The 12,880-nt window shown below is 32.6% G+C and overlaps 1 protein-coding gene across 1 annotated transcript; it reads right to left on the bottom strand.

The window, feature by feature from the left end:
- Positions 1-3,162: 3,162 nt before the first annotated feature.
- On the bottom strand, positions 3,163-5,705 carry LOC128987594 (uncharacterized). Its single transcript, XM_054408526.1, has 2 exons — positions 5,550-5,705; positions 3,163-3,716 (listed from the first exon to the last, which is right to left on the bottom strand). The coding sequence occupies exons 1-2, from the start codon at positions 5,613-5,615 to the stop codon at positions 3,441-3,443; spliced, it is 342 nt and encodes a 113-aa protein (XP_054264501.1). The 5' UTR covers positions 5,616-5,705; the 3' UTR covers positions 3,163-3,440.
- Between the last annotated feature and the right edge of the window lie 7,175 nt (positions 5,706-12,880).

Below are 12,880 nucleotides of genomic sequence, written 5' to 3'. Positions count from 1 at the left end.
CAATTACGGATCAAAAGTTATTGCAACTTTTACGATTTACTAGTGCACCTGTTGCTCGAATTCGAGCAATTGCAAAGTATTACATGCGTTATTTCAAAACGAATAACAGTCATAATTTCCGATGACTTAAAACAGTCAACTCAAAGATAGTGTTACTAATGGAAATACTCACGATGTACATAACCTCCTAAAGATTCAACTGTAAACAGTTTCACAACACATTAAAAAAATGGGCTACTGGATTGATATTCTAATCACTTGTTTATAAATCGAACACTCCACTCCAGTTATCGTATCTTAAAACGAACTCACTCTGAAAACGACCGCTCTTGTGTTTCATGTGTTTAGTATGAACAGCTGTAATCAATACAAATTATTCGTCTGTTTAAGTAAACAAAATATTTTCTTCATAAGAAATACATTGGGATTTCGATGACCTGTGGGGTAAAGCCCGAGGACTTTTTTACATGAATTGTTTAAAGGGGTCTACACAAAAAATACTTAATTATGACACATTGTTTGTAAAAATCCGTCCATTATTAACGGAGGAGTAGTGTTTCATAGAAATCGCCTTCACGTATTATAAGGATCCCTATAGAATATCATAGTTACTCCCACCAGGGATTAGCCAAGGATAGCTTACCCATGATAAGGATTGTTTATAGGCTAATGGGAGAAAGTATGCGTCAGTTTGCTGATACCATTTCTTTTCATTGGAATTTAGCATACGGTAATAGTTTTAATCCAACTAAAATCCCAAGATGTAATTAGTTTACTTGGAATGTCTCAGTACTCGGGGATTGAGTTTTGGTGGAGAGTGCTAAGTAAAATAATCAGTATCTGATCTGAACTATTTTCTCCTACTTGGAGTAATCTTTAGTGTACTCTTTGCTTAATAGTTACAACTTATGTTTTTCCTTTCTACTCAATTTTGTAATTTGCTAGTATACTGCGGATGGCTTTATATAAACATATATGGCAAGTCTTTTGTTACTTTTCCCTTGTTATGTTGCTCAACCCATAAGGACAATGTTAAATTTGTAAATTGTAAAATGAGCTGTGCAGAGAAATAAAAATTTTCCTTAGGTAGTGGCTGTCACTAAACACGTTTTTAAGGCCATAAGTCCCTAATACCAAAATTTAGTGAAAATCCTTGCACTGGATTTCGAGATATATATTACAGACAAACAGACATAGCTCGTATTAGAATATAGGATAGTGTTCAACTAGTGTAAAAGTTTATGTAATGTTCTATGTAGTAATCTGACAGAACCTTGTTTGATGCTTGTACGCCAGTGTAATGACAACAAGAAGAAAAACATAACATCTGATATAACAGTCGTGTTCATCTGTTGTGGCAGTTTATGTAATGTCCTGTACTGTATATTACATCTAACAGCCATGTCTGATGCTAGTATGCTAGTGTAGTGACGTCAAGTGATCTCGGTTATGTAAATCCCTCTCTGGTGGTCAAGTTCTATAAACTACCGCTCCCATTTTGTATAGTAATGTACGCAATAATATGAAATTCTGACGCATTACATGGATGCAATTAAATGGACATAAAAAATATATCAGTTATACTAAACTTAAACAATCTTTTTTCAACGGCGAGCAAAAACTGTAAGTATTAAACGGTCTGAAATATTATAAAAGTTTGTTTATCCTTCAATAAACAGAATCATTGTCGGTGAAACCCACAAAATACCTCATCGGGAAGGATTTTAAAATTTTAAACTAACCTTCGCAAATGTTTAGTGATATTTTTTTAGCTTGTTTTACACCAATGTACTCACTTTCTACACTAGTGCAAATAAATTACGTGAACAGCATGGAAAACGAATGGCGTGGTTAGCATTTATATGACGAAAACATGGATGTAATGTGTAGAAAGTAGAACAGCTAAAATGGACAAACTGACATTATGTTTGTTGTATATTCAAACTAGCAGTGTATGTACCACACAAACCGATAAAATAATATATCAAAAATGCATAAACTTTTAAAACTGATAACATGGATAAACAAATAGCATTAAACAACGAAAATGTCTGAAAACGTGGAAAACTGTATTGTTGTTTAGAAACGATGGCGGAGTAAAAAATCACGCCTTACCACATACAACGTTACAAATGTAGCTTAAAGTGTAAAAAAGTATCTAAGCTTTTCACACTTACATTTTTATCGTACTCAAAATAAAAATAATTATATCCCCTACTTCTTTGTTTATTTCTCCTTTTGGGGAGAAGCTATTACCGGTGGCGGTACAGTAAGACCTAGATCCGGGACTATCTATGAGTTCTAGTGTTATTGGGAACGTCTTGTGAATAAGACTCAAAATAGAATTTTCAAAATCTCGACGGGTATGTAGGCTATTCTACAACAAAAGTAAATCATTGGTTTCATGCCGAGATAGGTTTGACATTTTCATATGTGATTCCAGTACCTAAAGACTCAACTATTCATAGAACTGTCAAAAACATAATAAAAATGGATCTGTAAAAAACTACAAATCCTGAAACAAAAACGTAAACCTACAATACGTACTCTATTTGAGCTTGCAAAATTACAACGTTGAGTCTTATTTATGATAAATTCTACTTAAAAATTCCTCATAGATATCCATGCATCCATGCATAAAACTGAAATAGAGATAACAACATATAAACTGGTTTTGTAGTTAACAGGAGTTTCACTGTAGTTGTATTAGGTTAAGTTGAGTATGTACTTAAGTTGCGTTGAAAAACCCCCTCTTGTATACTTAGATTCCAAATTTGTGTTTTTTTAATACAATTTTCACTTAAAACATGTAAATGTCCAATATTCATTTACAGTCATCGTGTAAGCCTTGCAAAACAACTAGTGTTGTAGGTTGAAGCGTTAAATTCCTGTAGTGTTAAGTTACTGAAAGAAACCCAAAATGCTTAACATATACAGTTCCTTCTTCTCATGTAGGAAGAGGAAACTGTTAGTTGTAGTTTTCTTGTTTATGGATGTAGGCCTATCATGATCAAATTTAGATTAATGTACCTATTTTACTTTTAACTTAAAAAATTTCCTTCTCTGTATCAGAAAATCTAGTTACCAGTCAAACATGTGTTATTTAAATTTAAAAATAGTACATACAAAAAAATAACAAACAAAAAACAGAATATCCCAAGGATGTATTTTACTAAAGATCCAAGCGGACAAATAGGACATTTGCTCAGTCAGAGGTTCTTCCGCATAAAAGTATTATTTTAGTTTCAATGATAAATGCATATTCTCTGATAATGCATTTCTTTAGTAATAATGAAGTGGATTTATTGACGACATTCATTTTGGCTCGATTTTCACAATACATTTTTGACATTTATGTAATAACCACATTCAAAAAGTTTCTCAAGAACAAAGCTCTAGGCCTAAGTTGTGGTTTGTCAATGTAAAGCTGTTGTTTGCCATTACCACCTCTCTGGTTCCTGAGGTTTATCAAACTGTTGCCACTCAGTTGGAGTGGGTGGCGGCTGTACCTCCCACTGGTATATGTCTTCGCCGGGCACTGGGTTGCCATCGAGACCCTTGAACTTGTCCTCTTCAGATGACTCAGATGATGAACTGTCTTTGCCAGGTTTCTCAGGTAGATGCGTTCGAACTGTGTTCTTGATGACACGGCTCTCGTGCTCCTCAGTCATTCGTTTGAAACTTTGCTGCATTTCATCTCTGGTAGAATAGCAGCCCTGAATTCCAAATATACATTTACTTCTTAACAATCAGAAATTTTTTTTTGTAAAATTAAGTTAATTGATATTACGAGGTCTTACCCTAGCATCCCTAATGTTGCTATGCATTAAGATTGCTAAGGTAAGACCTCATAATATCAATTGCATTAAGGCTAAGCAATTAAGAGATTAATCATTTTTTTTAGTTATTTAATGAAATTGCTTGGTTTTCGTTAGTTGAATTACACTTTTGAAAATAAAGTATCACATGCCCACCCTGTGTTTTATTAGAATGTCGGTATGAAAAACCCTTTTCTCTATGTTAGTGTTTTAGAATTTACTATGTATATACAAAATGTAAGAATTTCTTCCATTTCAAAATCTGGTGGCTACGTTTTTTGCTGGTTTAGTGTAAATAGTTATTTGCTAAACGTTTAAGTGAAGATTTGATTGATAGGGGTTTATCGTTGACATCGTTATGTGTGAATGAGCAACATTATGGTACGTGAAACAAGTATTTTCCTACAGTCACCCGACAAAGTTGGCTTCCTTGTACTGTTTATAGTACAGAAAGCTGCTAATTGCTGCATATTTATACTTTGCCGTACGGTTTATACTTTGTCGTACGGTTTATACTTTGCCGCACATCAGGATTCCAACGATCCAACACAAAACAGCGTGGTTCTATTATGCACGTAATCCTTGTACGCTTGGAAATAGGTTGGCAACACTTAAAGATAATAATACTATGAGCAGCTGATTGACTATTATGACTACGATTTAACCTGTCATTTCGTGTTTATCGTTTCGGTATTTCTGAACTTTCTGGACTTTTCTTTTAAACGTTTTTAAAACATTCCTACGATCTTAATAAACAAGAAAATACCTTTAAAGCATTTTTTTTAGGCGCGGAAACCACTTCAAATTACAAAAACATACGGAACTATATTCTCAAAACGCGGAGCACATTTCTTGCCGAGGAAAAATAGCGGAGTGATACGGACCGCGGGTACTACTTTCTCTAGGGCACCATTTGTGTTGCCAGCTGAACCTAAAAACGTGTTGTATAGTGTTTGAAAGACTAATTATTTATATGCTTTATAGTGACTGTAGGAAAAATATAATGTGCAACACGAGTGAAAAAGGCCTTTGCTGCACTCGAGATCATTCCACACTCGCCTGCGGCTCGTGCGTAAACATTGCTCTCGTGTGCAGCAAAGTGCCACTTTCACCACTAGTTACACAAATAACTATTTCTCCTCACTGTACCTCCTCAAATATTGACTAACTGTGCTTAAATGCTAAGATCATGCTTAATTTTCAGCCCCCTTTAGGTGACAAATTAATTGATTAAGAGACATTAAAATAGGATTTTTCTATAATATGAATAGTAATACCCCCGTCACAGCAAACCTGCAGACTAAGCCAATTCCCATTTCCCTGATTTTATTTTCACTTAAATCTATTTAAATAACATCTAGGTTTAACGAGTAAAAAGGTTTGCTGATACAGGGAGCGTTATAAAGTGTGTTTGTTCAAAAGTAATAATAGCTTGGTATAAAATAAAGACATTTGCCAAGTTTGATAAAAATATATCCATAAACGAGCGAACTACAACATTGTACAATATTCTCCAAGAAGAATAACATGGGATTTTTAAATTTACAATATTTTTTCTTATTCTCCGTATGTTCACATACATTGGAATTCACACTAACATTGGAATTCTGAATTTACAAATTGATCGAGTTTTCTCCGTAACTTATTAGAGTTAATAAAATCAAAACATATAAGTAAGAATCTAAACATAACGATTAAAACCAAAATCAGTCATTGTTTGGTACAACTTACCTGCACTCGAGCTATCGTAAGTATGAAAACACAAAACCCCAGACATAAGGAGAACTTAATAATCATGACTAAACCCTAAATATGAGAGTACATTAGGTATACACGTAGACTCGTGGAATTTATGAACCCGCATTAATGTCGTTTAACACCAAATAGCCCCGCCCACCACCGTCTGTATGCTAGGCATCATTGTAAACACCTGTTAAGTTACGCAACACGAAATCGTTCACATGTTGGCGTAATGTTATGCTAGACCTGAACTGTAAAAGCGTCTACCAATCCAACTCAAAATCGATTTATTGAATTACAGTCGTAATATTGATTGTTTAAAGTTAGTCCGAAGTACTTTAAAAATATCATTTTCCTACAGTTACCTAACAATGTACATGTTCTCTCACTGATTTGAGAAAGCAAAGTGGCCAATTCGCTCATCAGTGAGACAATGTTAACATTGTCTCACTCTAATTACTTTGTCTCACTCCAGATTTGCAACGTGAAGGCACGAAATAGTGAGCGCGTAACATGCAGGCAACGTCGTATGCGCGCGAAATACGTTGGCAGCACTGGCTGTAAATCAGCTGGTCAGCTGTTGTACTGTTGTATTTGTCACTTCACATTAAATGCTATATTAAAAGTTCACTTCTGTGTAAAAATAGGTTATATTTCTTCACCAATTTATTTGTTTTATGGTAACTGTAGGAAAAGTATAATGTGCAACTCGAGTTCAAAGTACAATTGCCTTACTCGAGAAACCATTCCTCACTCGCCTACTGCTCGTGAGTAAGGATTTCTCTCGAGTGAGTCAATTGCTCACTTTTCTCACTAGTTGCACAAATAACTATTTCTGGCAACAGTGGATGTAAATCAAGATTTCGATTGCGTAGTCTTTCCATCTTCCAGTTTTTAGTATTTATTTAGAGTTAACTACAGTTTTATTGAAAACCCACCTTTATAAGTTTGTGCTATTGGAGTGATATAAAATATTTATGATTATAATTGCAAAACACCAATACATTAATTTATAAAATGGGAAAAATGAAAGTTTTTACATTCTATGTAATAAACGTTTATGTAAGTACAACAAGCAATATGGGTTTTTTATGATTGCCAAATGGTAAAACGGAAATAACATTAAAATTGTTTCAGAAAATGTCTTTTCAATACATAGTGTCATCTCAAAAGGTAGTCTAAATTACATTAGCGCTAATCGAAAAATATATGTTTTGATCTTCTAAAGTCTGCTCAGTAAATCCTTATCATTATGTTATATAAGGATACCTGGTTATGACATGACCTAAATTATCTTTTATGGTGCCATTAACAAGAGTAATTTTATCCACAAGACTTCTTTAAATCTATAGGCCCCTAAACTGTATTGAGTCCTATATGGAATTCCAACTGATAAATAAGCTTCCTGGTATTGGTTTATATTTTGGTTATAGTTGCCTATAGGCTATTTATTAGATTATACTTTTAATATTTTTACAAAAAACTAAATTATTCAATAGTTTTAGCCTATATTAAGCAAGGTTATATTCGAGAAAATGTACTTTCCCATTACATTGAATACCTTTTGTAGCCTGAGCACGTGTACGCAGAGCCCTAAAACCAAGGCCCAGGGCGTGTAAACTAGGGTGTTTACTGCCTGCTTTCCACAACATTTATAAAAAACCAACCTGTTTTTTTCCAAACAACTAACAGTTTCTACGCAAGTTCTAAACCCGGATACTTCATCATCTAACCATTAATGATGCTATGTATAAAAGTTAAATTTTAAATATAAACGAGAAGTAGATCTTCCACGTACCAAAATACTCCCACTGCAGCAAACCTATAGAATAAGCCATTTTTTGCTTGTTTTATTGGATTTTTACAATAATTTTTCCATGAACAAGTCATATTTATTTTCCATTATTAATATTGGCTATTACAAATACTGTTGTTTGCTGCTACGGGGAGGTAAATACCCACTCCACAGCAAACCTGCAGACTTAGCAAATTTCCACTTGTCTTATTTGATTTTCAATTAATTCTATTTCTATAACATTAGGTTGAACGAGTACCTGGGTTTGCCGCTATAGGGAGGGTAATAAAGTGTGTTTTTTAGAAAAATATTCATCGTTGACTGTAATAACCACTGTAGTATTTTATGTGTATCTGTATTTAGTGGAATAACATTGTCCAATGTTTTCTAAGTACAAATTTTGTGTAAAATTCCAACATCATAAAGACAATATTTTTCATAAATTCAATCCACGATATATCACTGTTAAATAATAATATTCTACCGCATTTAATATTATTTTGTGTTTTGTAACCGCACAAATTGAAGGTTCAGACCAAGGGTGAACGGGTCAATACTGCGATACTACATACCTTCTAACTTTACGACGTATGTGCTCAGGATTCAGAGAGCTCGAGTACGTGGTGAAAATTGCACTTTTTCTGGAATATTCTTAGAATCACATTCTAAGAAATCAATCTTAATAGGAAGTCAATTTCTGATATTCTTGGATTTGTCTCGCCTTAAAATCTTTCCTCGATGTAATTAGGCCTACAGGGTGTCTCACGTAGAGAATTAATAGCTAGATTTGTTATTACGAGAAATAGAGTTAACTTCTTATGAAGCACAGACATTTATTTTTAATATGTTTTTGGGATTGTAAAGAATTTTAAAATGATGTCCACCATTTTCCAATATAGCCGACAACTTTGTTAATTTTTAAGGAACAACCTGTACTTTATGATTGATTTTGAATGGAAATGCGATTTAAAAAAGGGTTTAAACTTGTATTCTTTTTTGTTCTTAAAATTGAATCTAAATTTTATAAAGAAGTTTTTTAAATATTAAGGTTAGCTGCTGTTATGGAAAATGCTGGCAATTTTTGAAACAATGGAATCACTATTTAAAACGTATTTTATAATTTTCTAGAATTAAGATACAGTTTTTAGGTTCGTTCTTTTTATTTCATTCCTTGCATTTTCTCCCTGAACTTGTTAGTTTATTCAACGATTTATTGTTCACTACAGAACGCAACGTGTACACCACAAGCCATTTTTCTTAGGTTATATTTTAAAACAATCATAAAATACAGAGTGTTCCATAAGAAATAACAAAGTTGTCGGCCATATTGGGAAATGGTGGACATACCTTTAAAATTCGATACCATCCCAAAAACCATCTTAAAAATAAAAGGGAGTGAGAAGTTTACTTTATTCCTCATAATAAAAGGTTAGATATACAACTACAAAAAACTAAATGTTACGAATGTTAGTGTATTGGTTTACTTCAGGTGAGACAACCTCAACAACCTATGGTACACAGCAGACCAAATTGTATGGCGATATAAGAAGAAAAACATACATTTAAACACAATACTTAGCATTTACTTTAGCATTGGTATTAGTTAATTACTTACTAATTACTACTTAATGTCATAAAAAAATAATTAATGGGCGCGTAAACCTATTATACGAGTATATGTTTCTCATGTTAGTTTCTATTTTAATGATAGTAATCAAGAAATGATCATTTTTCACTGTTGTGTCTTAACTTGTCCAGTACAATGTGTTTTATAATGTTGTGAATTTATGATCTGTATGTAGATGAACGGCTGTCTAATCCTGTCACTTTTGATCTAGACACGCGAGCCTAGTTCATTAATACAATTTTTTCATTTCCTGTGTCCCGGTGATCTGGGGTTAATATTATATTGTATGGACACCTAAAAATGGAGAGTGATTGGTATTTTATGCCAGGATTATAGTGCAAAATCATGTCCACAAAAAACATATTCAGTATTTCAAGTTTTACACTAACCTGACATTTTCAACGGTGTTTGTTTCAACTATTCGACAAGGCTACATTTGTGAGTGAAAAATTATATTTAAATAACAATGTCAAATGATACATGGTTCAATAAATGTGATTATTAAAATTCCACACAGGTACACGAGTGATTACGAATAGACAGGATGGGATGTTGAATGATTAAAATATGAATGAAGAAGAATATTTGTCCATTCTCATTCCCAATAGTATTCTTAAATTATAAAATGTTTACAATTTAGTCTTTACTATTGTTTGCTATGGTTGTTAAAATGGTTTGTTATAAATACAAAATATACAAGGGATTATTGCTCTGTAAAGAAAAGATATTCATCAGGATGACATATCAAACTTTTTTGAAACAATATGGAATATGTAATATCAATACATTTGTTCTTGTTTGTTTGGTTGTGCCAATCAATTCCTTTGAAAAAAAAAAACAATAAAAAAATTGTATTCGATCTTTATTAAATGTTTATTGATTCATATTATTTACAAATACAATATTAGTTGGACCACAATTTCTGTATTTTTATGAAATAAAACCCACATTCCGTTGCGTATGTACTGTCTGATAAATCAAATCCGGCGAGGCAAGCCACGAGGTTGTGATTTCCCTATGGCATCACACATCATTGTACAGTACAAACCTATCACTGATGTCTTGTTTTCCTATAAAATAATGATGATTGTTAGATACCTCAAACTAAAGGCTAAAGAGCCCAAAGATAAATAGGCCTACATATAAAAACGTAGCAATTACTGTTTGTTGGTATACAATTAGCTTCCAGTGAAGGTTTGACCAAATGGAGTCTTAGGCCAAGCATTGTTTAAGTCAGTTATTAGGAAGTCACAGCATGCGTGTGCTTATTACCACACTTAGCATATCCGAAGGAATGAACTACCTCAGGGAAATTATGTCTCGTAAACACATTACCAGGATATTTGAAAACTTAAACTATGCTGTTGGGCAAATTATTAAAATTTTAAAATAGTTTACAACAACAATATGAAATTACTATGCTTTAATTTAACCGTAATAAAAATCCTTAATTAATAATAAATATGTCAAAGAAGTGGTATTATGTACTTAACATTGTTAGAAATTGGTTTATTTCATATAATGAAAATGTGTACCTACATACTTTGGAGAAACCATTTTTCATTTAAAGAGTCATTTCACATTATTTTATTTGATGATTTACTTGTGGATTAGGCCTTATGATGTTTCCAAAAGAGACTTATGTAAAATTAGATCTCTGTTTTAAGAATCTCAACTTAAATTTAGATTCGTGAGCCAATAGCTTAAAAGATTTCACTAAGCTATATTGAAATTGCATTAAGGTTATATAATTTGCTACAACCAACTTTTTTACACAATGCTTTTTTTTAACAGGCTGAATCTCATAGGCTGAATAACGAATCTTTCTTCGATTTATAAAATTTTACATTAAAAAGAGTCAAGATAACAACAAATAATTTAAAGCAGGTACTTCAAACATGTGCACGTACATTTATGATTTTAATTTTGTGCGAGTTTTTACTCTCAAGCATGCAAATACGTTATACCTACGACCGTTTATGAAACTACTATCCGTTTCATTTCAGTTCTTAGAATTAAAAAGATTCACTTAACAGCATTATTTACTTACTTAACAGCATTGTTTTACTTAACGCGAGTAACGGATAAATGAGGTTCAAGGATTGAGAAAAAAAGTAAAATTGTAATGCTTCGAACGTAAACTAATCAGCTGTTAAGACCAATTTAATTGTTAATGAGTGTTGCAATTAGTGTTTGGTACAATGATTTTAGTAATTTAAAAACTATCGTAGGCAAAGTAGTGTACGCAACTCGAGTAATAGTCTTAACGACACTCGTAGAAGTTTTTAAGTCACTCGCCGGCTTGTACCTTAAATTTCTACTCGTGACGTAAACACTATCTTACGCGATCGTTGCGTAAACAAATATTTTGGAAGACAATGTCAGTTTTCAACATTAGTGGCGTTGTAGTTTGCCGATCTGTAGTAATTTTTTCCAATTGACCTTTCACAATAGTAAACGCTGTAGAATACAAATTAATATTGATATCAGAAATTAATCCTACACAGTTCACATACTAGGCTTATACGAGTAGTGTGTAGTGGGCATGGTGTAGTATACGGCTAACATATGGCTTTATGTCGCTGATCTGCGTCATCCACAGCAAAAAAAAAAAAAAAAAACGGCTTTGCTCAACAAAACTACATCAAATTAACACGTAGGATTTTATATATAAAATTTTTATGGTAGAACAATAATGTCCTGCTTCCACCATCGAACCCTTATCTTGCAATAAATGCGCAGTTTTTAGTAACTATTCATTCAATTCCATTGAAACAGCAAGGATAAAATAGAAACACAACGTTAGTTTATAACCAACTGAAGACTAGTTACTAAGCAACAACCTAGATAAAGTATTTCTTTTTTAGTCTGAAATAAAAATAGTTTTTACTCATGGCGTGTCATTAGAATGTAATTTATCATACGTGTTGTGTTTCTGACATTGGTCATTTAACACTCATACTCTTACTCACTGAATCTCATTCTTCTACCTACGGCTTCATAAACTAAAGTTCAGAAGATTATGTAAATAATACCGCCCATCAAGCAATCATTTCATTTTATGATAATCATTCTGGCTTCTGATTTTTCCAAAAGTTTATTTTTACTGTAAATAAAATAATAGTGTATTTGTAAGATAAATAGAACCTTTATGTAGCCAGAAAACAATATTTGCGTTATCCAAGTAAAACATAAAAAATAATACACAAACAAAACTCGTTATAACCAAACAAACTACATACTACCATACTACTAACTAACTACTAACTATACTACACTATACTACTATACTATACTACTAACTAGAAATGGATTGCGCAAAACAACCCCGTTTGAAGATTAAATAACAGATGAGAGAGTATTGTGTGATTAATAGAATGGAAAACACAAAACAGTAGGGAAGGAAATTAGATACTAAACAACAAAATTATTGCTCGGATGCCTACTTAAATCTTTACGCCATTTCATCAGCAATTTTGTAATTATTGATAAAATCACAGTAAAATAGGAATATGTAAGCCAATTAAAATCAAAAGACCTGATGACACAGAGATAAATTACAACATTGATTGTTTAAACTGTCGAGTGGCTTAACCGGGAGCCATATGAACTGATGAGATCAGTGTTTATCGTCCCCAGCTGATTGAGCAACACTAATTATTGGCTCAAAATAATGTTATCTACGCCCATGTCAATTATACTTCTAATAACTTCTGTGTCGCGTAATATTATACATTGTATGCGAGGCAATGTTTTGTTTTAAATGTAAAGTTGGCAATAACATATACCATTCTTAACTAATCTGAGAGTTTTTTTTATTATTTATTTAATCCAAACGAATTGAACACCATAATTACAAGAACTTAGTGAGTTGTTTCGATCGGATTGAAAACGATATAT

Source organism: Macrosteles quadrilineatus, unplaced genomic scaffold, assembly GCF_028750875.1.
Source record: "Macrosteles quadrilineatus isolate MER2022 unplaced genomic scaffold, UCM_ALF_1.0 Scaffold_2__2_contigs__length_208266976, whole genome shotgun sequence".
NCBI classification, from domain to species: domain Eukaryota; kingdom Metazoa; phylum Arthropoda; class Insecta; order Hemiptera; family Cicadellidae; genus Macrosteles; species Macrosteles quadrilineatus.
The sequence above is the reverse complement of the archived record's forward strand: the minus strand, read 5'-3'. Positions and strand labels throughout refer to the sequence as shown.